Source organism: Lissotriton vulgaris, chromosome 9 (genome assembly GCF_964263255.1).
Source record: "Lissotriton vulgaris chromosome 9, aLisVul1.2, whole genome shotgun sequence".
Taxonomy (NCBI): domain Eukaryota; kingdom Metazoa; phylum Chordata; class Amphibia; order Caudata; family Salamandridae; genus Lissotriton; species Lissotriton vulgaris.
In genome coordinates, this window is record NC_141697.1 from 589705095 (window position 1) to 589732804 (window position 27710).

At 43.8% G+C, this 27710-nt stretch overlaps 1 protein-coding gene across 1 annotated transcript; it reads right to left on the minus strand.

Moving 5' to 3' along the window:
• On the minus strand, window positions 1-27524 carry POLR2G (RNA polymerase II subunit G). The gene is made up of 8 exons (XM_086938170.1): window positions 27427-27524; window positions 20461-20570; window positions 19522-19681; window positions 12494-12544; window positions 9237-9302; window positions 4369-4440; window positions 3765-3798; window positions 1-186 (listed from the first exon to the last, which is right to left on the minus strand). The coding sequence occupies exons 1-8, from the start codon at window positions 27436-27438 to the stop codon at window positions 173-175; spliced, it is 519 nt and encodes a 172-aa protein (XP_086794296.1). The 5' UTR covers window positions 27439-27524; the 3' UTR covers window positions 1-172.
• Window positions 27525-27710: the final 186 nt, after the last annotated feature.

Genomic DNA, 27710 nt, shown 5'->3' on the forward strand with positions numbered 1-27710 from the left:
TCTTAGAAAATCAACCTTTTATTCACAAAAACATTGACAAAATGTACACCATACAGCAGGACCCAAGATCCAATGTCATCTGAACACAGATCCCATGGAGAGTCCCACCAACCACCTCCGAAGACACAATCTTGAAAGAGGACCATGTCCCACAGAGCCATCGAGGAAAGTTTTAGCTGACCAGACCTGAAAAACAAGAGGTAAAATTCAGTAGAGTGAAGCAAGTTGGGAGTCCTTCCCTTACTCACTTTGCTGGTGTTGAAAAAACAAGCCCTATTTCCATACATCCTTTAGAGGCAAGAAGGCTTAAAAAAAAGAACATTGAAAAGGAATGAACACCCATCTACCATAACACTAATTCATAAGCATGCTAAATGTATTATCCATACCTTACTTAGTAGCGAGAGGGAATGTATATATTTTGCATCAGGATATTAACCACAACAAAAACACCTGGGTCTGCAACAAGCAGTACAGGAAAGACCTAGTAAAGGTGGAGAGTCCCTTTTAAAGGACGGTTTCTCTCACCCATCAAAGGTGGCATGATTCATCATAGGGTAACCGCCTTGCACCTCGGTGCCTAGTCACAATGCAGGCTACAACCCAGTCTTTGAGAGAGACAGGGGCTCAGGGGTGTTTCGAGAAGAGGTATAGGAAATACCTTAGATGACAACTGGATTTTAATATGTATTTGAAGGTGCACCTAACAAAAGCATCTAGGACCAAAAGTAAAAGCATACATCTGATTATGTTCTATTTGCAAGCACATACATCCAATATAGCCCTGCTAATTCTAGAATGATTTGTATTTTTCACAGCTAACATCTGCTGAAATACAAGTCATGCCTGATAGATAATAAAAATTGGCTTCTAGCATTGCCAAGTCTATATAGTGTATTAGCTGGAGGAAATAATTGTCTCGCTTGCCATTTGGGTTTTGCGTGCTAGATTGACTAAATCATTACCAAGGAAACTCACCATTACAAATTCACCATACTACTTTGAAGTTATTGTTCTCAGAAACACATTTTGTCATGTACATATTGTGAGGTGTGTGGATGGCTGTGCAGCACCATGTTGAGGGTAGGGATTGGTACTAATCATATTTTTTCTATTTCTGTATTTGTTGGGGGCAGACTGCTTCCTCATCATTCTGCTTTCTCATTTGTTTATTGACATTTTTCGTTTCTTGTAGTTTTGAATACATTTGCGCTGTCTATGCTTTTAAGTAACCCAAACAATATAATTTAATTAATTTAAGATATTAATAACTGCAAACAGGGTACACTAATTAGATATTGGATAAAGAATCCTCCTGCTATACATTACAAGGATACTGGGAGTTCTAGAGTAGCACCATGACCACATAAATAAATTAGGCTGATGGCAGAGTTCCTTTATAAGGGCATGGGACTCTTATTGAAATGTCAATATCCTTTCAATGTACGACAGAAGTTATTCCTAATAATCTATGGTAACACCACCACCCATGCCACAAACCACTTACATCTTTGATGTCTTGCACTTTCATATGACTGAGATTGAGTGGTTGCCGATATGCACAATAAAAACAATCTGTAGTGCAAAATTAAACACACCAAAAGCATTTATTCATTTATTGCATAATTGTTTCAGTTGAACGGAACTCAGATAAAAAAAGCTGCCGCTTAAAATCTGTAGAAACATGCAGAAAAATGCCAAAGTCAGACCCTTCAGGATTTCGTGATTTGCAAAATAAAATCATGAAATCGCCCGTTTTCTAAAAAAAACATCGATTTTTACAAAAGTGCCTGTGAAATTACTTTGTTATTGGTGATTTCCTAGGGGGGGGTCTGCAAATGGGCTCTGGGCAAGGTGTTTCCTGCATTGATATGCCTCTGTGGTTCATTGCGCCCTGAGCTCACCTCTGCTAGTCTATTCCACACAGGTATTAGATGTTTGGAAATACCTGGAACATTACATTTTTTTTACCGCTTTGGCGCTTATAATGTACAAGGCAGGCTAGACAGAGTTAACTGGTGACTGGGTGTGACCCTCAGGCGTGACTTGCTCCTTTAGACTGCACAGCACCGGGACCTGCTACTGGCATGGCCAAGTAGGTGGAACCGGCCTGGCACTGAGTCAGCAGGCACCATGTTTTTAAGGCCGGCATACCCAAGCCTCCATGCAGCCCCTAGCTGGACTGTAAACATATGCTTTACAGCACCACATGTGTTTGAGAATGGGTGGGCAGTGGCACACTGAGTGCAGGCACTGAAGGAGTATTTTTTAAACTGCAGACTCCCTCGAGACATCGCTGTACACTGGACTACTTCCCTGTAAATCTGCCCTGCTGAACTCTCTGGCAGCTCCACAGCTTACTCCCAGTGACCCCACTCTCTCAGCAATGAGCACTGCTACCCAATTCCGGAAGCTTGGTGACAGCCCTAGATAATGAATATGTAAGAAGGGCGCGAACAAATGACTGCAAGTAACAGCGCCTAGAACCCAAAGCGTTAATATTCTGGGTAGGGGCTTTGTGCCCTGGTGGAGCAGGAGAGGCACAGGGTCCCTAGGTGAGAGTGGTGAAGGGTGTGGGGGAATGCCTGCCTGTCCTCTTCTAACTTGTGCACACACTGAAACACTTCGCTGCAGTCAGTGTGTTAATCAATTTTGAATGTATACTGTCCTATTGGGTATTCTTCATTTTAAATTGTACATTTTGCAGAAATCTGCTAGATCCTTGTATACATTTGTAATGTGGGGGACTGCGTTGTTAAATGCAGTAAGTGTTACCTAAATTGCATAGGTTATTTATTTTATGTACAGGCGCACACATTTTATTATCATACTTAAGAACATTTCTTTAGCAAATTAAACAGGATCTGAGTTATAGGCACATTCACGTGATATTGCGGAGGTTTTCTAAAAGAAAATCTGTGGGCATGGGGCGGAACCCTCTGGGGTACATTATTGTTTTAAAAATAAAAAACGAAAATAATTTGCCGCTAAAATACCACAAAATATCAATTTTTGCCCGCAAAATTTCAGTTTTGTACCGCTAAATTTACTAATTTATGTTGCAAAATCCTAGGGGTCTGTATAGTTATGGCAAGGCCTGAAAACTAAACCCGATATCATAAATCTCTCTTTTTTTGGTAATCACTCACTTTACAAAAAGAGCAAGGTAAACTTTTGCTTCCATTTTTGAAATTGCAGCTGTAATCATGGTACGCGTGAAGCCTTCCACCTTGGCTGCTGGCTCTTGCAGCAGTCATTATAATGTCACAACTCAACTGAAGTAATTCATTACAGTTGGAGGTCATGTCATTTTCTTATTGCAGGTGAACAGAGATGCCCCAACTTGACTACAATAAGGAGATATGGTCGTTTATACTGGGATTGCAGGCTCCCGTGTTGAATAATATATTTGACTAGGGTCATTGTAATTTTTCTTTAATTGTAGAATTAAATGCAATGGATTGAGAGAGTAATGAGGCAGATCCCTACCTGTTGTGCTCTAAGAGATTGCCCCATTTACAATTGATTTATGGGCCACAGCAATCTAGTACTGAATAATGAAATATCTTCTTCCAACCCACAACATTCTAGTACTGTATGAGACTTTCCACATACCACAGGACATAGACCACTGTCCAATACAGCGTAGTTCTACATAATCATACTAATTACATCTCACCCTCATTATATACAGAGCCCACCCTCCAACAGCACATAGTAATTACCAAACAAGATTGAGAGGAGTAGTTGTCCAACATACTTACCAAGGTAATCGTCCATTAGAGAGCCGATCGCAAACTGCAAGAGGAGGAAATAAGCATCAGACACTTGGCACAAGGTGAATACTTCTGGTCTTCTCTCTATCTCAAATCCTGTGAATTCCACCATCACTCAAACAGCACAATGCTAGCCCTGGTATCACCTGCCCACCACTGTCCTACCTCATGCAGTGCTTGATTAGTGGCAAAACAAGAACAATTCCTGACTATCAAAAGCAACCCTTTGTCAGCTCCACCACAATCCTGTAGCAGGAAGTGTTGTCGCTCACATCGTGTAATACACTGTAGACTGCATATTAGCCCAAAGAGAGCGTTTCCCATGCGAACAGTGCCCCTCAAACAGCAGCATTTTCCCAGGGCGCTGCCAACAGATATCACGCACTTAAGTCCGGGCTTCTCTATTTTTATGCATATTTGGGCCCCAACCCCCCCACCCCCTGCTCACCAATAAAAGAGTGCCATCACATGAGCTCCAGAGTGCCACAAATCCAGACTGTGAAAAAGAAACTACTGACTAATTGCACCATTCCTCGAATAGATCTTGCCAATCTGCAGAGAGTAGTCAGTCTTGCATGCATCATGAACTTACAATATCATTTTTGTCCACACGAGTTCCCACAATCTTCAGTCGAATCTCATCATCCTGCTGGATGACAATGTCCTGAAATAGAAATTTACAAGTGAACCACAGCACATCAATGACCAATCCTGTACTGTGAATGCATTACGCCTCACCCACAAAAGCAAATCTACACTGCTTCCACATCGTTCTAATGGGTCATAAAGTCTAGGGTCAGACATACACAATGGTAAGACAGAGCGCAATTACATTTAGTACTATAGTGTGTTTTAACCAATGCCCTTAATCAGTACCAATCACTTACATCGGCACATCCACCCTACTAGTTTATTATGTCAAACAACTTTGATATGTGTGTTCGACAAAGGCTATACACAAATATACAGCACTGTGCCCAAAAGGACTCTTGTCTAAGACCCACTTGTCTCACCAACTTCATTATCATCCTCCGATTTGGAACGTCTGTGCTCCCTAGAAGCTCCATTTTTGAGTTTCTAGATCAAGCCTTAAATGTGTTTCAATATTGCTCATACACATTTCTTTTCTACACCTTAGTCTGCTTCACAGCGGATCTTTTGCAATACCCTCAATGCCCTCAATTTCACCCATTTCTTAGCCAACCATTGTTGCCCCATATAGTCGGTCACCATTTGCTATCACCACGCTGCGGTCTGGGTCTTGGAATGTGTTTTAGCTTTCAGGTACTTGCTAAAAAAACAAAAACCCCAAAAAATAGTATGCAAAGTGCTATTCGCTAAGAAGCCAGGGAGACTATAGTTGTTAAAACTCTTTCTGCAAAGGTTCTTGGGCACCCATAACAGTTAATTTTATGTGGCGATGTGTCCACATTTCTTTTATGCACAGCATAATGTGGAAAAAAAATCTAATTGGTTTATTTTACATTACATACATATGATTTTCAAGGTGCTCAATACAGTCATTTCTCTGAGTATTTTTTTTTGAGAAACCTTTTCAAAAGATCCTATTCAGTGAAGTTAATTCTGTGTGAATTTTAAGAGTATTCCAAAAAACGTATTACATTTCGGTTCTTCTAGTGGAGTCATCAGCAGAGAATACAGCAAATTTAAATTCTGAAATATAAACATGCTAAGATTTCCAATTACTCCCAATAAGGTCTGTTTAACTGACATTATTTCTACCCTGCTTTCTTAGGTCCCTCCCCCACCCCTTCCTCCAAACCGCATAGTGTCAATTTTATACTTTAGAGAGCAACTGAAACCTTTGCATTATCAATGCCTTTACCATGACGGGAAAAGCAGTTGGGCTAATTTATTCTGGTAATCAGTTTGTCATGTTTCCTTGTTTAGTCACTGTCATTTTCTTTTCTTTTCTATTTTTTTTTCTATTCTAGCCCTATAAAGATTTAAAAGAAACACACCAAATCACATCACTCATTTAGTTTGGATTCAAAACATGTCTCTGTATCCAGCAATCCAATATTTTCCCTAGTGATCTTTTATTGGCAATTGCTTGAAAAGTTGTAACCTCACAAATTTGATTTTTTGCTAATTATGTCTTCTGAAATAGCTTTTCTTATATAATAGTGACTTTATATTGAGTTGCCTTATGCTTGAATTATGCCCATTTCAAAATAGTAGCCCTTTCTGTCAAGCCTACGCAGTACAACGTGCAGGGACATAATATAGTATACAAACAGTACTGAGTGTGACAGATTAATTTCTTTTAATCTTTTTGCCAGAGTGTAAATGTTTGATTGTATCACTTCTGAATACATAGGTACAATTTGCGCACTTTAAAGGTGTGAATGTTGAGGTCCTTCTTTGTGTCAATGAGCATAGTCTTTCTATATTAATGCAGAGTTTGAAATTGGTCTTTTTTCAAAGGTTATCACGGGGCTAGATGTTACTATTATCTTCAACTCAGAGTCTGGGTCAAAGAACCTCCAATTCTTGATCGATTAGTCCCTTTGTTGGGAAATTTTGGTTTCAACTATAAAGCAAACAGTCGGTTGCTTTTCTTAACTTTTGAATAATTCATTTGCTCTAATCTTTGCTCACTTTAACGTGGATCTCATCCAATTATATGTGCCATGGATCACCGTCAGTGAAACAACAGAATACATTTTTCCTGTCTGCAGGTTTTTTTAATACATTTGTTTGCAATGGATATTTTTTTATCACTAGCACCTACAGAAACCGGATAGCTGTTTTAATAATACTGCTCGTAAGCCACATTTTGGTTGATAAGATATTCAGAGTTGTCATGTTCTGTTCTAACAGCTATTTTATATTTTAACACAAAGACAATACATCTCAGTTACATGTTAAATGATCAATACATTTGCTTTTGCTTAAAATGTTCATCTTTTAGAACACTTGCATATAAAAATGATGGTCCATTCATTTCAATTATAAATCTGCTCCGCCACTGAAAGTAGTTGCATGTGTACTTAGCCATCAATAATTGTAAAAATACTTTCTTCGCTCCAAACATCTCAGCCATACTGTTCTTATGCAGCCTGAGCCTTAACGTGGAGTAATATCAGTCTTAGGGTCTGAAAAATCTGCGGTATAAAGTAGCCAATTCCTTTTCTTTAAATTGCATTTTATTTAGTTACATGTTCGTGGCTTGGACATAGGAGTCCACCACTGCTGGTTTTGAAGAATAGTCGACAAACTCCATTATAGATTGAAAATTGCAGCTCATTCCACACACTAGGTATCAGAAGGGGGTGACTATTACTGTTGTCGAGTTGGGAGTAGGTAAATAACTATTTTTCCATCTGTTATTCAACCTTGTTCATGATCTTATGAGATTGTTTTGTTAATTAGTTTTGCATATTCCATTGTTGAACCCACATTTTGATCCTAATATGTGTTTTCATCCTCTGGAGGCACAATTCTGTTCTTATATGCTTCCTAAAGGACTAGATCTTCATTGTTACATACATTTAATTATATTTGTGCTATGCTTTCCAAAATATTTTCTTTACCTGTCAACATTTTTCATTTGTTTTTTTTAGATCCTTCAAGAAAACTATTGCTTTGCATGGGTAGATAAGACGTCAATTTGGTTTCAACTGTGCCTACATACTTTTTCTGTGAGCCATTCTTTCCTCTAGGATGCAAAAAATATCCCTAATATATATTTCTGAACTAAATTACATTTCCCTAATATATATTTCTGAACTAAATTACATGTCTCCATTTCTGGAGAAAGCAAGTAGTTGTAAACATCATTATTAGGCCTTTCCAGCGCCTCCCATCTCGACAGCACTCCATCTTGATGAAGACAAATCATTCCTTGCTATGGTTTCTTTGAAATAAAATATTTTTTTGGAGGGGGGAGGGGGGGGGGGGGGGGTCTTCAGGATATTTCCTCCCCCAATAGGGGTGATAACTTCTGAACTCAAAGTCGTTGATGCTGGACCCTTGCTCCTCTTTTCCCGCTGCCTTAAAAAAAATATCCACCCACGTATACACCTTTCCCTTGATATAATCATTTGCATTTCAGTTGTATTTTATGGAATGAGCCTCAACTGAATACATTATAGCAGAATATCAAGTCTTTGGTGGGTATCCATTTTGTTGAAGAAAGATTAAGATGATCCAAATCAGATACGTGAAATTACAAGCTGGCAAGCCATTGCCAAGAGGAAAATACTAAAGAAAAATACTGAGACAACCTGAACCTTGCTGGTTAAGAGACACTTCATGCTGATAAATCTGAGAGGACTAAAAGAAGCACATGATTTGAAGGAGTGTCTTTAAACTTTAGTGGACTACAACAGAAATATACAATTGAAAAATGATGCCGCAACACGTACACACTTGACAAACCAAACAAAGGAAAGACAAGCCATGCAGATTTTGTATTATGGAGAGATGCGGAGGCCGCAAAGGACTGCAATTGTGGTTGGAACAAGCAGGAAACTAAGAAAGTGTGGTAGAAATAAAATACTATAAAATAGACCAGGAGGGGATTAATTTGAAACCATATTTTGTTTGTTAAATTTCAAAATTGAAACATGTTGCACTGTCTATAGAAGACTGTCGTTTGCACCACAATGCATTTGGCAGAACCGGTCCTGGGAAGCTTGATTCCGGTCCAGGGAAGACATGGCTTGGCAGTTCGGGCTGGACTGTTCCCATGAGGCACATGGTCAGACTGATTTGCATATGGCCATGTCTGAACTGGGGTGGCGGAGTGAGCTAAAGAACGGTGATGGATTAAACCCAGATCAGTTGACTGGGGGTGAGTGTTTGTATGGTCAACGCTCCGTCGATCATCATCACCTTTGGTTTTTCTTTGTTCACCCTAAGTTGGCAGGATATGCTCAGACGTGAGTCCCTTGCTCACTTTGCCACTGGAGTCAAGCAAGCCCGGCTGAAGACGGCTGTAATGCCAGGAACCGGTCCTGGGAAGCTTGATTCCGGTCCAGGGAAGACATGGCTTGGCAGTTCGGGCTGGACTGTTCCCATGAGGCACAGGGTCAGACTGATTTGCATATGGCCATGTCTGAACTGGGGTGGCGGAGTGAGCTAAAGAACGGTGATGGATTAAACCCAGATCAGTTGACTGGGCGTGAGTGTTTGTATTGTCAACGCTCCGTCCATCATCACCTTTGGTTTTTTCCATAACATTTAAATTACCTTACATAGTATTCTAATGAAGATATTTACAATGATGTTTATGATAAATTAAATATGCATGGAATGGAAAATGAATAAAGTGCTGATGTATATAATGACCATGTTGTGAAATCACCAAGATACAACCGATTCTTTCCAGACCAAGGTATGAAGTACTTATTAATGTAGTACCCAACTTCCAGAATAAACATTCACTCATAGTATGATGGAGTGCATTTTTTATTCACCCATAGCAGTTCTCACCTCATCAGTTGTCTTGTAGCATGGTGGGTTTGAGTTGGGATCAAACTCCATCTCTGAAGGAATGGACTAAGAAAAAATAAAAGAATGAATAAGGGCATCAATACACTTCACCTACCTTATGGTACTAAAATTCTACAGAAACCATCCAAAAAGGAGATTGATACATAACCTAATGAATTGTGTTCCTTCCAAAATAGGTTTTTATGACATTTCAGAATGCTTTAGTCTTTGTTTCAACCTGTCTTTTTTGTGAGGGAATGGGGAAACTAAGATGATGGTGTGGGTGCACATACCAGGAGTCTAGAACTGTGACAGGCCTTGAGAAATCTCCTTGCCCACTCACTATGGAGAGTCAGATTTTATCAGGTCGAGCTGTTTTTAGGGCCTACTGGAACTGTCTGGCGAGCTTGCAAAAAACAGTTGTTCTGCCAATGAGCAACTAAGATGCCTTTAAATCTAGGACCCCTGGGGTCCGCGAGGCCTAGTCAGGGGGAACGCAGCTAGGTTAAAACATTAATATTAAAATTAAGTCATCAAAATGAATAAAGTATGTACAAATAAAGAAGTAAAACTGAAAATGTGAAAATATTTTCTATATCAGATTGTGACCTTAACAAAATATTTCAATATTTGAGCATCTGTTTGACGTATACTTGTTGTATTTTTGTGTTTTGCTGTGAAGTTCAAATTATAGAAATTGCATAGGCTGGCAGTGCCCCGGAATCCAATAAGAACTCAGCGGGGATCCCTGCTTCGAGTAATGTTACAATGGGAGGTTCCACAAAAGTCAAAGGTCCATTTGTGGATTGGATTCACCTTTCCCTCCATATAGAACAAAATCATCTGATATTCAGTGAATATCTTAAAACATGGCTTTTTTCCATCTAGCAGACACTGATCAATACCGAAGTCTTTGCCGTTTTCTATAATCGGTCTTATTCTAATAGAACCAAAGAGACACCGCCCAGAGTGAATGTAGCACTCAAAGCATTATCCTTGATTAAATACATCAACTTTATTGGTTGCGGATAAAAAAACTCAATCAAAATACTTGTTTCACCCAACTTTCTGTAGCGGTTTATGACAAGCACCATTGTTCTTCCCAAAGATTTCTCCATCAGACTGCTGACTGATATGTTACAATACATATAAGGTTGGACAGCCCATATCAAACATGGTAATAGCAATCAATCCAGCACTACTCCAAGTATTACACAATGCCATTTCTCAACCCTACTAAGGTTGCAAGCTGGTTCACGCTGATAAATCACTGGCTCTGAGAAATTAATGCAGCAAATTATAAAGATTTTTGTCTGACTTACATTATATTTTAAATGATACTGAATATTCAGTGTGTGAGAAAAAATAAACCATAAGATACTGGAAGGAATTTCATTCCTTTGTTCCTATTTGGACAACGAAGGCTGACCAGGAGATTATGAACTAACATGCTGTGAATAGATTACACACTGTTCACTTGAGGGGTACACTGCTATGTTCATATGCTCTTTTCCAGGAATGTTATATTACAGTTTCCTGGATTACTGCCAAATTTCTAATAAGTTATGTACACAAATGTTAATTTACAGTCTACGAAAACACCCCGAAATTGCACTGTTTCAACAGGAGCGGTTGCAGAATCAAAAAATGTGTTTGGACAGAGTATCAATGTTCAATATGACAAAATATCTTGTGTGCTGGAGTGCAGGGCTTTGCTTTTGCCTACATTTGAGCTGCAACCCATTCTCAGCCTTTGCCTTTTGCTTTGTGACTACATAACTGTTAAGACAGTGGTGCAAGGAGCTCGTAAACTCAGGGAATAATGCATTTTAATAAAGATTTACATTGTTATCCAACTGTAGTGATGATGGTTAAAAGGGACTGGATCTAGGGTAGAATTTAACAATGAAAGGGGAAGGACTTGTAGGACTCCACAAATCAAGGCTGAAAGAATTCAACAAAGACAAGACTAACTTGTGACCAGTTATGGCAAGTATCTTTCGATCTTTTATATAGTTTGGTTAAACCGGCATATCTCAGAAGAAACCATCTGTTTTTGGTCACCCAAAAGACTATCAAAATTGAAGGGCTCAGAAGAGGCATGTTGAAAGAAGAGTGGCCTAAGGAATGCCGACGATATCCAGATGTCTGTACTAGGTCCTAATATCCAGGACTTTTGGAAAGACACGATTACTTTCCTGAACAATCTTCTCCATATCAAAATCCAGGTAAGCCCTGAACTAGTTTTATTTGAGGTGTTGCTGGAAGCTGGAGACCCACAAGCCCATGGCAGCAAACTGTTGTTCTATTTGATTGATCTTGTTGGGGAAAGGGCAGATCTGTAAGCAGTGGATTCAACCAGCTCCTCCCCTCCAAAGCAGAATGGCTTGACTCAGTTTTATATGTATAAAGGATGGATTTGAGCCGACCCTTATCCAAAAACGCAGCTAAGTTGTGGGCCCTGTTGACTGTCTGGCTGGGCAGGGGTGATGCAGTGTAATTTCAGATACAAACAGGAAGTGAAAGAATTGGGTTAGTCTCTCGATTTGGTCCAATAATTGCAGCCGTTTGGTGATATGACATGGTAGTCTGTCTCTATTCTTCGTAAGCGGAGGCCTCAAGATTCCCCAAGCAGGGGCGTAACACAGGCCCCTGCAAGCACCGAGTTGCGGGGGGCCCAAAGCTTTTCGTTACGCCTCTGTCCCCAAGCGAAAGCCTCAAGCTTCCCCGTAAGGGCAGAACGCTATGGCAGAGGGATAGCTTTGAGGCCAGCTGGTAGTGAACAAGGCAAATGAAGACATTACAAATAAAGTACTAACTTGTGAACATGTCTCTCTGTAGGGTAAGAATAAATCAAATATATTTAAGGCAGCTGCAGCGGTCACTATGACTGTGGAGAATGGAGTAGGTTCAAGTGAACCAGTGGCAAAGGCCACATCGATGTTTTGCATGAGAAGAATGGAGCAGTGACTAAAGGCTGTTTATTTCACAAGGTCCTCCCAAAAACAACAATTTGGTTCTATCTCAAGACAGTCATGTTTGACTGACAACGAGCTACCTATGATTTATATCAAGTGGGATTAATACCCAGTCTGGCATAATAAGCAAATCAATCCATACATACCATGGTTTGTATGCTCCAACTGTGCACTGCCAAAGTCAAACAAAACCCATCTGCCAAGTTTTTTGCCACATCAACTACTTTGCCAGTGCCCACCATATACATACCCCATTTGAAGATGAAGTACAATACTCACATGTCTGGAAATGAAGCAAGACATTGGTCCAATCTCTGTGAATAGCCCAACCTGGAAGGTGAGAAAAGAAGGTACCCACTGCAGGTCAGAGAGCAGAGAAGGCAAAACCAGCAATATGCCCCTTCTAGGGCAACCACCAAATTAATTCACCCAACCAAAACCCTTATACCTACATTTGCAATGCCACAAGACAACCACAGACTAATAATAGAATGACACCTATATTGTATTTTAAAAATGTTTGAACCATTAAAAATGTGTTTATTATAAAGAATTCATAAATCTTCATATTATATAAAACACATCATTATACATTTTATGTATTACATAGACAGCATATCAATTAACCAAGAGGGAGATTCAAAATTCATCAAGTATCAAAAACAAATATTATATCACATATATAAATCCTACAAATAGTACATACATTATAGCCACGTATTAAAAACAATTAAAAGTGTATAGTCTAGGAGAGGAGGAGCTACGCAGCAACCAAGATGGCCGCATAGGCTCCCGGGGGGGGATGGAGTCCCCGTCCCCGGCGACCCGGTCGCCACCTCCCGGGTCTGCTGGGGACGATAATGCACCCTCCGTTGCCGTCCGCTCAGCTCTTGCCTCTTCTCCCGGAGAGACCCGGCTCTCTGAGGAACCCGCCCATGCTTGGAACCGAGCGAGTGGAGGCGGATCGGACGAACTGTGAGCCGTCCTTTAAGACCGTAATGGCTGCCATCGGGGCACTTCAATTGCATCTGGAGACCATTGTCCATAAAATTATCGCTGGTGACACCGAAACTGGGCGACCGAGTCTGGGCTCTGTTCTATTGCATGACTTTCAACGAACTGATTCTCCCATGATGCCCGTAGTAAAGGAGGATGGAGAACCCTTGTGCGATAAAGTTTTGACGCCATTGACCTGTTTGCAGAATACTTGCGCAATTGTTTCTCTGGGGTTATCGCTGCATTCACCAACGCAGCCGATTATTGTGGAGCTACCTGGTTCTTCACTCCTTGAGACTACGACTAGCAAAAACCGAAAGACACTACCGTCCCTTCCCGCCCTTGTGGTTCTTTTACATTTATGGAGGAAAGGATATCTGGAGTGCATGTCGGTGAGGGAGATCTTACCGGTGGCGGATGCTTGCAGAGACTCAATGTGTTCGACTGGTCTCATATTAATCTTAATTGAACTTCCTAGGAACTTTGACTCTCCTGGGGCGGTGATGGTGTTACCGGACGGAGTCCGCATGAAATATCGGAGGGGTCAAGGATGAGACTGTTGGTCTGGGTCTGATTTCGGCGCTTTAGAGGACAAGGGATTCGCTAACGTACTGCTTGCGGGAGGGTTTGGCGGTGTTCAACGTCTCCCCTGTCTGGCTTGGTCTATAATATTTTTGAGTACTCTGTGGTCTTAGGACAGGGGTTGTTCATTTCAGGCGGGGTGGGGGGGGGGGGGGGGGGGGCGGAAAGGTGACCGTGAGTTTGACATTCTCCTCCTCCATTCTTCTTTTTACTTTTTGTAGTTTAGTTAGTCGGGGCAACAGGCACGCTGCTAGTTGGGGTTAGGCGAAAGCCACATGCAGGGGTGCAGGGTGGGGGGATGGGTCTATATTTTTGTTAGTTAGTTTAGTTTATATGGTTTCTTTATCTCACGCTTTCTTTTGCTCTCCTTTCATAACGTTAGGGTATTATCCTGATTTCGTATGCATTCCTGTATTTGGTAACCGTACTTCTTTTTCTATCCTGGCGTCAATGGGTGGGCGGGGTCTGTGTGCAGGCGACTGCGTTGGGTTATAGATTGCTTTGTGGTACATCCTGTTTTGTGCTATGTCTGTTTCTTTTTCCTTGCTTTTTAGGTTGGGGGGGTTAAACATAAAATGAAACCTTTGTCTTATCCTGTAACACGTTGTGAGTTCAATACAATGTTTATCTTGATTCGCTGCCGGACCTCAGGGTTGTCGGCTGAAGAGCTGTGTCATTGGATAATATAGTGGGTCTTATTCTTGTGTTGCGGCCGGCCCCTGCGGTTGTTGGCACGTGCTTTTATTGAACTGTACAATAAAGGTTTATAAAAAAAAAAAAAAGTGTATAGTCTAAAAGAAAGATAAAACAAAAGAAGAAGAGCGAGAAAGTGACAGACAGCAATTACGAAAGTACACTTATTAGCGATTCATGGACTAATCCAGGTTAAACAGAAAAAACTCTCAAATGCCAGATATGTATGTGGTCCAAGTGTTTTTATCACAATGACTGGCTGTACACTGGATTTAGTTTATCCCAAGCGACGGCAGGTTTCGGTGGTGTTCGCAGAGTACTGGCCACCCTTATCAAGAAAATTTAATGTGCCTCTTCTTTTAGAATCTTCAAACAAATACCCAAGTATCTATGGCGAGTATCCTACAGGCATGAATGGTCCTTGTAGGGAAATGGGTCTACCATTTACTCTAGGGATATCATCATTCCAATTAAAAAATCCAGTTGCGAGTGTTCTATTGAATTGTGCCCAAAGATTCCAGGTCAATCTGTTTACACTGTCCCTCCTTATGAGTGGATGTTCCAGGATCTCTAACGGCGGGACCAACAATATCCGGAAGGCATTTGGATCCTATAGTGTTTTCCAGCCAATCGGTGTCTCTACGTGCGATCTGCTAGTCATCCAGACTTACCATAACAAGCATAGAAGGCAGGTTTGCACAACTTAAACAACCAAAGTGCTAACTCACTCATGGCTTGACCCTCACCTGTAACAGAGATTTCTATTTAAATCGGAAACCGTTTTGCTAGCAGTTGCATAGTTCTCCGTACAGAAAGACAAACAAATCCCATTACCAGCATGTGAGAAAGTGATTATTTTGCATTTTTAGCCCCCCGCCTTGGACCCTCCCCAATATCACTGGGAGAATGTGACTGCCCCTACAACCTGCATGCCCCTATAAGGGAGAAAATGACTAAGTCAACATGGCATCCTGCCTCGGTGCCATGCCAGCTAGCACTACCTGACAACATAGGTAAATCACCCCTCTAGCAGGCCTCACAGCCCTAAGGCAGAGTGCGCTATACTCCAGGTGATGGCATATCTGCATGAACCGATATGCCCCAACAATATTGGGCACCATTTCCCAATATTGTGACAATGAAGTAATAGAGAGTACTTGTCAACTCGAGTTTCACAGCACTATGATGGCTTTATTGAACATCGGAGTGTTTAGTACCAAACTACTCCTTTCAATAAATCCACACATATGCCTGTGTGGGATTTATTGTACTTTGTACCCAGAGGGCACCTCAGAGGTGTCCACTGAATCCCTACCAACCCTGGTGTGGTCTCTATACGGCTGAAGGCAGACAGCCACCGCCAGACATGTTTCTGGACCTCAGGGTAGATTTCCCCGGCTCTCTGGCTCCAGAAACAATGCACATCCTGGGCAGAGGTGGCATGCCGCCTCCCCCGGGATGTGCCAGTGCTCGAAAAGGGAAGCTTCAAAAGCCTGCCGCCTGTGTAATGTGACCCCCAGCCTCTGCTGCTAGCAGCAGATGGCAACCCCTGGTTTACACCCCCACTTTGGGCAGGAACATAAAAAAAATAGGTGTACCCACCTCTGCCAACCCCCACCCCTGAGGTGAGGGGAAGTGAGGTGAAGCACAACTTTCAGCACCCGCCATCTTGAAGATGGTAGGGGGGGCGGAGGGGGACTCCTCCAATCAGGGCTAGGTCTACATCCCCTCCCATATGAGTGTGGCATAATAGAGGGTGTTGTTACCCCATGTAAGGTGCCCATTGGCCCTTCCTGCTACTCCCCTAAAACGTATCTAAATTTAGTATTTGGGTGGCTCCACAGACCTGGCCCTCAGCTCTGAGACGAACTAAGAAGAAAGAAGACACCCTGCAGCAGAAGCCAGAAGACAACTGCCTGGGCCACAGCCCTGTCTCCAGCTTTACCAACCCTGTGGCCTGTCTTACAGCAACGATCTCCAAAACCCCAGGGAGAGCTGCTGCCTTCAATAAAGACTTAAATCTCCCGAGGACAGAGGACCTGTCTAGAAGAAAGCAACCCCAAAGGCTCCGGATCCTGGTGGATCCGCGTCTCCTGCCCACTCTGCACCCGACACCCATGGCCCGAGTGGCTTACCTGGCAGTGAGATCTCCACGGCAAACCTGAGCTTTTGTCCAGTGTGGGCTGATCTCTCCTGCAATGTGAATCCAGAGTCCCCCTCACCCCCGACCGGGACCAGCTCCGGTAGGAAGACTCAGATGTCGAAAGGCACACTGGCACCCGAAGCCCCTGGGCCTTAGTGAGAAGAACCGAAGGTGCCCCTATGACCCCCTACATCCCAACTTATCTCTACTGTTGTTGGTCTATCTAATGCAACCTCTGGTGCCACGCATGCCGCTTCTTTGCCGACCAAAAAATCCTCGTTGGGCGCTCGATGTCGAATTTGCACCCTGTATCCAACCGCCCCCCAGTGCTGCTGGTGCTGTAGGTTTAGTGCTGCTTTGTGGGCCCCCGTGCTTGTGCTAACCCCTAAAGCCTGGCCCCTGCAATCAATTTACTTACCTGCATGCAGTGTGGATCCAGGCGCCCCGTGTCTCTATTGGAAAGCATTGGGTCGAACTCCAATTTTGACCTCTGCACCCGGCCACCCCTGTGCCGCTGGTGGTGCAGTTTTAGTACTTAGCCAACCTCTGTCCCTTGATGACTTTTGGCGCAGAAGACTGAGATTGTATGTTAAATACTTACCTGTTTAACCACAATATTGTTTTCCCCATTGGACTCTGGAAAACCTTTTTAAGTGTCGATTTTTCAAAGTGAAAAGTATTTTTAATTAAAAACGTACTTACCTGATTACAAAGACCTTGGTCTTAAAATAAAGTACAAAGTATCATTTTATAAAATGGGTCTGGATCTCCTTCTGTAGCCGTGTGTCCATTATTGATCATGTGTGTGTCATAAATGTCCTCTGTGTTAGGCCCAAGGCTGCTCGCCCACACTACCACTAATAGAGCACTTTGGGTTTCGCATTGAGCCCCGACTCTTTTGGGGAACCACTGGACTCTGTGCACAGTATTACCACCTAGTGACAATATATACAGAACCAGCTTCCTATACAGCATTTACTTGCCCCTAGGCTAGAATATTTTAAAGGGAGTGGGTGCATAGTACTTAACCCCTTCCCTGCTGGTGACGGAACCACTCAGTCATCAGCCGCGGTCGCGCTGTGCTGATGACGGAGCGGTTCCGTCACGGCCCGCTCGGCACGCCAGCACGGATTCCACGCCTGCGCTGAGCGCTCTATTGAGCTGGCGGGGCCGTGACGGAACCGCTCCGTCATTAGCACAGCGCAACCGCAGCTGGTGACGGAGCGGTTCCGTCACCAGCACGGGACCGCCGAGCGCCCCGCCGCCCCCTTAGCACTGCGGCGGAATGGCCGCCGCAGTGAAGGGGTTAAAGGTGGGACATGTAGAAAATTAATGTGACTGCGTCTCTACAGTGACACGGTCAAGAAAGCTATTTTCACTGTGTTCCATGTAGAAAACAAGAGTACAAATTAAAATACTAAAATTGTATCTTGCGTAATTATTTTTCTAGCTAGTCCCATTCCCAACTATCTTTAATAGTTATTAAAAATTCAGGTCAATGGCGAAGTCATATTTTGAATAAAAATGAAAGCAAATAACTTCTAGAACCTGTTGTCTGTGACCTGAGAGAAGCCCTGAAGGACAGGACCTTCTCCCATTTTTACCCAAGACAAAAAAAGTGGCCTCCAAGTGTCAGTTGGCTGACCTCCTGTGTGGTAATAAGGAGACAACAAACTGCAAGAGGCCTTTTCCTGTAAATAAACAGCTAACCAGTGGCAACCAGACACTGATGTTGGCTTTTGCCTGACACCCTTTTAGTCTCAATGTGCCTCCTCTGTGGTCCCGGGAAACCCTAAGTGTATTCCTGTGGTTTACTAAGGCTTAAAAGGTAAAATCGTTGACCAGGGTAAACCTAGTTGGTGTAGCCAATTAGTGCTCCATTGTGGTCAGCCCCAAATTGCGCATAGTTCCTGGTCTACCGCAACCATAAGCTATCATTGGCACTTCGTGTTTCTTGCCCCCATTTCTACATAAAAACTCATCTCTGGTTCCCCTTTTTGCATTTTTGTCACGTTTGAGTCATTTTGGTTATTACATTTTGCTCTGTTTTTCTAATTCAGGGTGGGATTTTCATTGTTTTGTATTTCACTTTATTACTGTTTTAGTACTGCATAAATACTTTACACAATGACCTAATTTAAACCGGTCTGCTCTATGCCAAAAGGTACCAGGGGGGTTGAGCTTGGTTTCATTTAGTAAGGTTCACCCCGACTAGAGCTGTGATTACTTCTCAAGTCGCCCACCCCAAATAATATTCACATTTCCTACATACTTTATGCCTTCCTTCCCAGCATGGTGCAGTAAACTGGAATGTTTCACAGACCGACCTCTCTCTTGGTCCCATACAAAGTGTAGGCTAAATTGATTTTCGCTTGTTCTACTGCCTGCTAAAGAGGAGGACACTGCTTCCAAAGAATGGCTAATATTTATTTCAGTGAAAGTGTCCAGGGGACTAGGCAAGACCGCTGCAGCATCACTGTCATTTGCAGCCACACCTAGATGTACAAGTTTCATTTACCTACTTTGTTGTCCATTGTTAAGCAATTGCAAAGATGGTCCATACAGCCCTGGAGACCAATGCTGAGCTCTGGAAGGAGGAGGTGGAAATATGCGCACATGAAAATCATGCAGTACCCACCCATGAGTGGAAATGTCCTTTTATCAACAAGTACCCATGGAGAATAGTTATGTATACTTGTCTGTATATCAGTTCTAGGCCATGCTTAAAGGGGAACTGTATTCACAAAGATGTGACATAACATCACCATTCAGAATCCCACACTTGAAGGTTTACAGCAAGATTTACTCCCCAATTTGTCCCACAAAGTGACAGAGCCTAACTACTAGAAATAGTACCCGTTACACCACAGCTATGCCAAACTCATTCCTTTACCTTGTTGACTTGGGTGACAACAGCATCCACCACCTCGCCCTTAAAGGGCCGGAAAACAATGGCCTTGTATTTCACAGGGTACAGCACAAATCCACGCCCCGGCTGGATCACCCCTGCTCCAATGTTATCGATGGTGGTAACAGCAATCACAAACCCGTACCTGTGAGAGAGAGAGAAAGGGGCAGATTAAAGTAGGTTTATGCATTCCTTGACATTCTTATCTCTGCCTTACACACCTCCCCAAATGCCATCTTTCCTCTCCAATCCAGTTTCATCAAGGCCTGCTTCCACCTCACCCACAAAGACCTCAGACCTCTCATATTTGTGCCTTCCAAATTAACCTACAGACATTAGGCCTGCCATAGCCTATCTACACCGCTTCTCACTTTTATCTAAACTGCTACCCTCGCTCCCGAGTCAGATATAACTGATATAACTGGGGAGGGGGGGGGGGTGACAGACGTTTAGTTGTTGGAGCTGCCAAGGCACGGAATGACCTACCGCTTCATCTTAAGTGCATAACTAATCATCTGGATTTCAGGAGCGCCCGGAAGACTCGTTTTCCAGTCTAATTAAATATCAACTCACTCCTGTGCTTAGGCCTCTGTAGGACATTTGGTTTCAGCGCCAGGACACCCTTGGGTAACAGTTTGCGCTTTAGAAATTTCAATAACATTAACATAACATTAACATATCTTCTCCCTCTCATTACTATGATCTGCCCGCTCAAGTTAAAGTCCTTCAGAATCCTCTCTGCCAATTCAGCATTCCATTCCCTTTCCAACTCAGTCTCTCGCTCAATTTGCTTCACTTGCACCACCTTGCTCTTTTGACATCAACCTCCAATCTGCCTTCCCCTCCAACTACTTCATACCACCACTCACTCGCTAGTCCTTTCTCCAAGAAACTTTCCCCACCTCAAATCCCCCCTTCACTCACTTGCCCGTGCAGGTTCCCTCCACTTCCGTGAATAGCTTCTGCTTCACGGTGTTAAGAAGGTTGGGCCCAAAGTATCGGGGATGCAGTAGAATCTCATGCTCCAGGGAGATCTGAGAGACACAAACAAAAGAATATGAATAATTTGCTTTCAGTTTATTCCAAAGATAACCTCCCTTGAAGAAAAATCATATATTTTCATGTATTTTGAAAACCATAATTTGATCATAGTTCTTTTTCCCCTGTTCCTTTTGCATGTTTTTTCTGGTTGTGCTGCATGCCTATTATGCCCAACTCCAGAGACGGTTGAGCTAGTTAATTTGACAAGTGATGGGTAGTTATGTGGAGTTTTATCAGCTAGCATTCGTTCTTAGGAGGAGGCAATACTCACAAGATGGTTCCATTGGGGTCTCGGGTCTGTAGGTCAAGGCGCCACTTGAAATCCAGCTATACTAGGCGTTAAACTTACCTACTTTTACCACAAGGAGAAACAATGGCAACCTGTGTGGGGCAGCCCTTGAAGTATCTTCAGCTCCTGTTCAAAGCAGGGCGTATCATATGGACATTACCGGCGCTACAAGCAGGTCACACCAGCCTATAGGCTGAGAACAGACTCGAGAAGAGTGTCTCCGGCAGGTTTTTTTTTTTTGTCTTCTCAGTGCATCTTAGCTCAACTGTTGCTGCTTCCATTGTTCAGGTGTCTTTTTAGCATTCCATTTGTTTTTCCAAGGCGCCAATAAGCACTGAGATGCTTTGTTGGAAATGGTCCTTTTTGCAGGGTTATCCCCAAACTTTTTGCTCTTTCCTTGATGCAGAACTGCTTTTAATCCTTGATGTAGTGTTTTTCTGATAAACTGTGTGTGCTTTGCTTCATTTTGCACATCCCCTTCCACTTACCCTGATTTCCGTTGGTCCCCGGTCCGTCACGGCTACTGGTGCCGGTTGAACGGAGGGACGCGACTCCTCCCCCTCCTTCGCCTCACTTCCTGGTCCTTCTTCCTATAATAAGGAAATGGGGGCATGGCCGCGGACGTGCGCCGCGGGCGCGCCAAAGGCGCACCAAAGGCAAGCCCGTCTGCGCCCATCAGCGACTGGACCACGACCAGCACCAGCCATGCTGCCGGTGAGTGCAGGGATGTTAAGAGAGTTTTCTGGTCTAGGTCTGATTTACTGGCTATGAACACAGCTAAGCTGTGCCAGGCGACCAGGCTTAACTTGGCAAATTCTGAGCTACCGCGGGCGTGCTTGCTTTGTGGCAAGGCAAACTATCAAAATCAACCCAATTTTAAATTCAAAAACCAAATCAACAGATGGCTCCTCTGAGACAATATTTAGGGCTGGCCTATTGAATTGTAGATCTTTCCCAAGGCATGCTGACGATATTTGGCTGCTGCTGGCGGACTCAGAGTGGGACATTCTATTTCTCATAGAAACGTGGTTGAATGAAGACAACTTGGCCTCCATTGCCCTGGCTGTTCCGCTGGGCTTTAAAATGAGCTCCTCGAATAGAGAGGATGACAGAAGGGGCGGCGGGGTGGCTTTCATTTTTAAGGACAAAAACACGTTAACGTCCTCTATACCCACCACTATAACCGGCATTGAGGGGTTATACTTCTGCTTGCAAATCAACCCTCAACTGTCGTTAGCCGGGCTGATTATTTATAGACCCCCGGACTGCACTTCAGTCAGTACGTGTGAACTAATGGACTTCATTGTCCACAGTGCTTTAGCTCACTCCCACTACATAGTAGTTGGTGATTTCAATGTCCATGCGAATAGGCCTAGTTGCCCCCAGGTTGTTCAACTTATGACAACTCTGAAAGCAGCCAATTGAACACAAATTATTACAGGACCCACGCACCGGGCAGGTCATATGCTGGATTTGATCTTTTCCAACATTCAAGATACCAAGATACGATAGCAAAGACCCCGCAGCCATTGCTCTGATCTGATCATTTTTTGATTTCCTTTTCAATTACACTGCCAGGTTAGTGGGAGACGCTCCTATGTGCGCAGGCAATGGAAGAACATATCAGCAGACACCCTAGGCCCTGCCCTGGCAATTGATCCCCCAGCTCTGACTACAGACGCGAATACAGATGCGGTGGCGATGAATCTCTGGATAGGCAAAACGGTGGAGGCCATCGCCCCAGCAAAACTCTCCACGTCACATAGAGAATCACCTTCCGCCCCCTGGTTCTCAACAGAGCTGATGGCAGAAAAGAGTAACTGCAAGAGACTGGAGAGCGTATGGCGGGTAAATTATTGTGAATCAGCTAAAATTTGCTATAAAAAAGCCCTCTGATCTTCATAAATCTATAAAAAAAAGCCAAAAAACTATTCATTGCGACTTCCATTCAGCAAGCTGAGCAATCGAGCAAAGGAGTCTTTAAGATTGTCCAATCCTTTCTTAAGACGAGAATCATTGAGACAGAAGTCACTCCATCAGAGAGACTCTTCGAAGACATCTCGGACTTCTTTGACAATAAAATTACGAAAGTTTAGGATACTTTTACTAATCCTGGCCCCACAGTAATGGCGGACTCGGCTGAAGACAGCGTACCCACCCAGACCTTCGCTCAATTTCACTCTCTCTCTTTTTTTGAGGCACTGGAGGAAATAAAAAAATGTAAATCAGGAGCCCCGGATGATCCCTGCCCTCCCAAGCTATGGAATATGATGTCAGGCTCAATTGCAATAACACTCTTACACATTTGGAACACGTCCATTGCATGAGGGGTGTTTCCCGAGTGTTGGAAACACGCCATACTTCTCCCCCTAAAAAAAAAAAAACAAATGGTGCCCCGGAGGACCTTAGCAATCTCCGCCCGATCTCCTTGAACACACTGGCCTGTCCCTGACCTTCCCTTTTCTAATTTGTTAGACATTCCTCAGGTAGGCCCAAGGTACCCCTGTGGGCAGGGTGCAATGTATGTGAAAGGTAGGACATGCCCTGGTGTGTGTGGCATGTCCTAATAGTGAATTACAGCCAATTTCGTTTTTCACCATTGCAAGGCTACCAGTTCCCCATAGGATAGAATAGGAGGTTTGTTTAGAACATCTTATAAACATAACTGGGACAGGGAATTCGGTAAGAAAATAAAATTTAGTATGCCTGAACTCAGAAGCTAAAGATGCATCTTTTAGTGAAGGTGATTTTTACATTCTGCGTTTGAAAATACTACTTTTAGAAAGTGGGTATTTTCTTGCTCAGTCATCCTGTGTGCCTCTACTGAAATGTGGCTTGCCTGTCTGGGTTTTGGATGACAGAAGGCTGGGGGGCAGGAGGGGCTCCAGATGGACTAGGTAGGTCAGGAAAGGGCTAAAAAGCCCTGGGTTACGATGGGGGGGTGGGGAGGGAGGAGATTTCCTTGCACCTCAAAAGGCCTGGCCTGCTTCTGACAAATGCAGTCTCCACCTCCTACCAGCAATTCACACCAGAGAAGGCCCAACTGGCTGGGCACAGACACCCTCTGCCTGAAAGATCAAAGGATTTTTGGACATAAATACTGGGTCCCAGACCCCTGAACTTTAGAACTCATCTGGAACAAGAAGACTGCCAAGAGGGAGAAGCTGCGAAAAGGAACGACTGCTTTGCTGGGTGCTTTGCTGGGCTGACCTGCAAGGGCTGCTTCTGTCCTGGGCAGTGAAAGGCCTGGACTGTACTTTCTACAATCCAATGTGTGAGTCTCTACAAGGGCTTGAGGTAGAGCTTGCCCCCTGTTCACGAAGTCTCAGGAACAACAAAGACTTCAAGCTCTTCTGCCCGCAACACTGGGGACTGTGTGTTTTGTGCTTCAAACAGAGGAAAGGCAACTCAATGACGTCTACGACGCCGTTGCCAACTCAGTGTCCTGAAGGCACCGCCACCGTGGTCTCACCAATGACGCCTGTTGACGCCGCCACCGAGCCGCTGCTTGCACCACGACCTGGGAGTACTGCACTCCCTAGCTTCACAACAAAGTTTTGGCACCGCAAAGAGCACCGCGACCCTGGTCTCACTAACGACGCCTGTTGACGCCACCAACGAGCCACTGCTCGCACCGCGACCTGCAGGCACCGCACCTCGCACTGCCTCGCTTCACACCTCGCTTTGGAACCGCAGAGAGCAACACGACCTTGGTCTCACCGACGACGCCTGTCGACGCCGTTACCGAGCCGCTGCTCGCACCGTACTCCGCAACTCCTCGCGTCGAAGCTTTGGCACCGCAGAGAGCCCCACCACAATGACGACGCCTGTTGACGCCGCCACCGAGCCGCTGCTCGCACCGCGACCTGTGGACACCGCACTCCACACCATCTTGCTTCACGAGGACGCCTTGGCCTGCTTGACGCCGCCACTTCCCGCCGAAATCAACGCCGCTGCTTGCACGGTGGTTCAAGGGCACCGCTCGCAAGTCACACAACGCACCACCCTCACACGCACCCTTGGCCTGCTGGTGCCATCGACTCCAGTTCGTCAGCAGACGAAAGCTCTTCAGCAACGACAACGATGCTGCTTGCACTGTGGCCTGCTAGCACTGTGGCGAGCACCACCTTCATCTTGCACCGTGACCCTGGTCTCACAGACGCCGCCACCGAGCCGCTGCTCGTACTGCGACCTGGGATCACCTCACACCGCAGCACCAGATGCCTGCCGGCGCAAGCGCTCCTGATTCCACCAGAGAGGAGCTCGACCTGCAACGCAAGTGACTTCAAGGGTCTCCGCGCCCCGCATTTCTCTCAGGTACTGTTTGCAGATATTTCCGACACAGTAGCTGGCCCGCGATCAGCCAGAACTGTTGGATTTGTTGTTCACGACGCCGTGGTAGCCCGGACGGAGCTTCCCACACAAGGAACTCTTTTTAATCAGCCTATTTTTGGAACTAAACTTTTAAGTATAGTATTGTGGATTTTTATTGTATTTGGTCTTGTCTTAAGTATATAAAAATTGGATATTTTTCTAAACTGGTGTGGTGTCCTTTTGTAGTGCGTACCCCGTTCTACTGTTGGTTATGTACAAATGCTTTACACACTGCCTCTAAGATAAGCCTGGCTGCTCGTGCCAAGCCACCAAGGGGGTGAGCGGTGTAATTCCCTTATCCTGACTAGAGTGGTGGTTTCTGCCTCACTTTGGCGCAAGTCTCAGCTAGCCAGAAATCACATTTCTAACATGCTTGCATTTGCATTTGAAAGGCAGTATCTTCCCTCTTACCCACTGGGCTGTTTAACATACATGCATACAAGAAAAAAAGGCAGAAAGTAGGATCCACATTGTATTTGGTGTTTCACAAGTCTGCCTTGTGGCACTCTGACACAGTACCATCAACCATCTCTGGCTTTTCAGTCACCAGCATATAGCATTTTGGGGATAGTATTTTTGCTTTTAGCACTTTCATTTATAGGTTAAAAATACCAGAATGCAAAGAGATGCTAGCTAATATGCAAGAAGTGGCCTAAGGTGTCACATAACATGGAGTCTTTTTTTTTTTTTTACATTTTACAAAGTCGTCTAGTCAATTAAAAAAACTGCTTGTTTCACATGTAAAACCAAAAGTAAAATCTGCTCACATATTTTGGGAACGTTCACGCTTTCAATCATATTATGCATTAAAAAAAAGCATTGGCAATGTGAATCATTTTGTGTTTTATGCCGAGAGGTTTTTACCGAGCTTCATAACACAAAGCTACAACATAGACAACAGCAGAACAACATTCCATAAGCAGGAGGAACATGGCGCGATTCTCGCACATATACTGGACAGGCCCAAAGCAGATAGCTAACACACTATAGAGGTACTGAGAGGAGTTAAAGAACCGTTATATGCTCTTTGTAAACAGACAAACATACTCATTGAATTGCCATACATTAATGTACTCAGATAGGATAATGAGCCTTCTTCCTTCATCTGCCTAGATTGGTATGCTTAAGCAGTGGGGTCCACACCTAGCACCAGGAAGCATCCGAGAGTACTACTGCTCAATGATTGTGAATCTCCTAGTTATGAGTCCCTAATTTGATTGAGGTTATGACCCTAATGTCTGCAATATGTTCTCACCTATTAGACCTCTATTAAAATTGTGTGGGAGTCATAAAAATGGCCTTTACTGGTGTCTCTATCCCACAAGGTTAAAAAAAAAAAGGAGTAATCAAGCAATTTCAGTAAGCAGGTTTCAACGCTTGAATGTCTCCCCAGTGGGATCTGACTTCTTTCTCATGACTATGGGTATCTCACAAGTATTGTGAAACAATCCGTTATGCAAGGGCCTTCAATAACTCTTTTATTTCATTTTATAGGGTGTTTTTTTTAAACAACAGTATATACACCATTACTTCACAGAACGGGTACACCTTACAGTAGTGAGCAGCAGCATACGCTGCCCCCTCACAGAACAGGCATCTCTCACAGAAGACTGCAAGTGTAATCTTCCTTTCCCCACATAAGAAAACCAACAGCGGAGGCTAGTAAATCATTACACCTTGATCCCTACAAGGTTCAGATTGTTGAGTAGAAATCCGAAGAAGCAGAGGCACTTGCGCATATCTGGGAAATTCACAGTTCTGCTATCAGGGGGTTGTAGCGCTTTAGGTGTGGTGGATCGTATTCTTTTGGGGGAAGTAGTTGCTACTGTAATGTTAAATTGTGACAAAGGGTGAACATGGAAGGGAACACTATGACAACGAAGTCTAACCGTGTGGGAAAGAGGTAGAAGGATCAAGCGGTGGAAATTTGCATATTCACGAAAGAGAGAGCTGTTCTTGAAGGGGTTACTCAAGAGGGCTCCGTAGATCTGCAAGTGTTAGTTTAATATACTTCTGTGGAGATGGGGACATTCTAAATCCTGAAAGTTTTCAAGCCCCTGTAAAGTAACGGTAATACCGTTGCTAGAGGGCTGGAGTCAGAGAGATGGGTTAGTCCTCGTAGAAATAACAAAATGAATGCCGAAAGGGTGGGGGGGGGGGGGGGGGGGGTTCCGTTTCTTACTTACGTGATAAAACATGATGCCACCGATTACTGCTGCTGTCGACCCGGCAGCAGCTCTACGATATTCCGGAAATAGATCTCAGTTCCCAGCATGCAATTTTTTTACCAGGGCATCTGGCCCAATTCAAGATGGCGCTCAAGTAATGCGGTATTTGTAGCCCTGCCCCTGGATTCGAAGTTCTTATCCTACCGAAGTCCTGCACAACAAACTCAGGGCAGGTGTTCTTTCAAGAGATGAATGAATCAGACGTTAAAATAATATTGTTGATTGAATAAGTGTGTCATGGG

Excerpts from the sequence above, each read along its gene's own strand:
- POLR2G (XM_086938170.1), bottom strand. Across the intron at positions 19,682-20,460 it reads GAGGGAACCTGCACGGGCAA|GTACGGGTTTGTGATTGCTG; the intron begins GTGAGTGAAGGG and ends TCTCTCTCACAG. Across the intron at positions 12,545-19,521 it reads TTGTCACCCAAGTCAACAAG|GTTGGGCTATTCACAGAGAT; the intron begins GTAAAGGAATGA and ends CTCACCTTCCAG.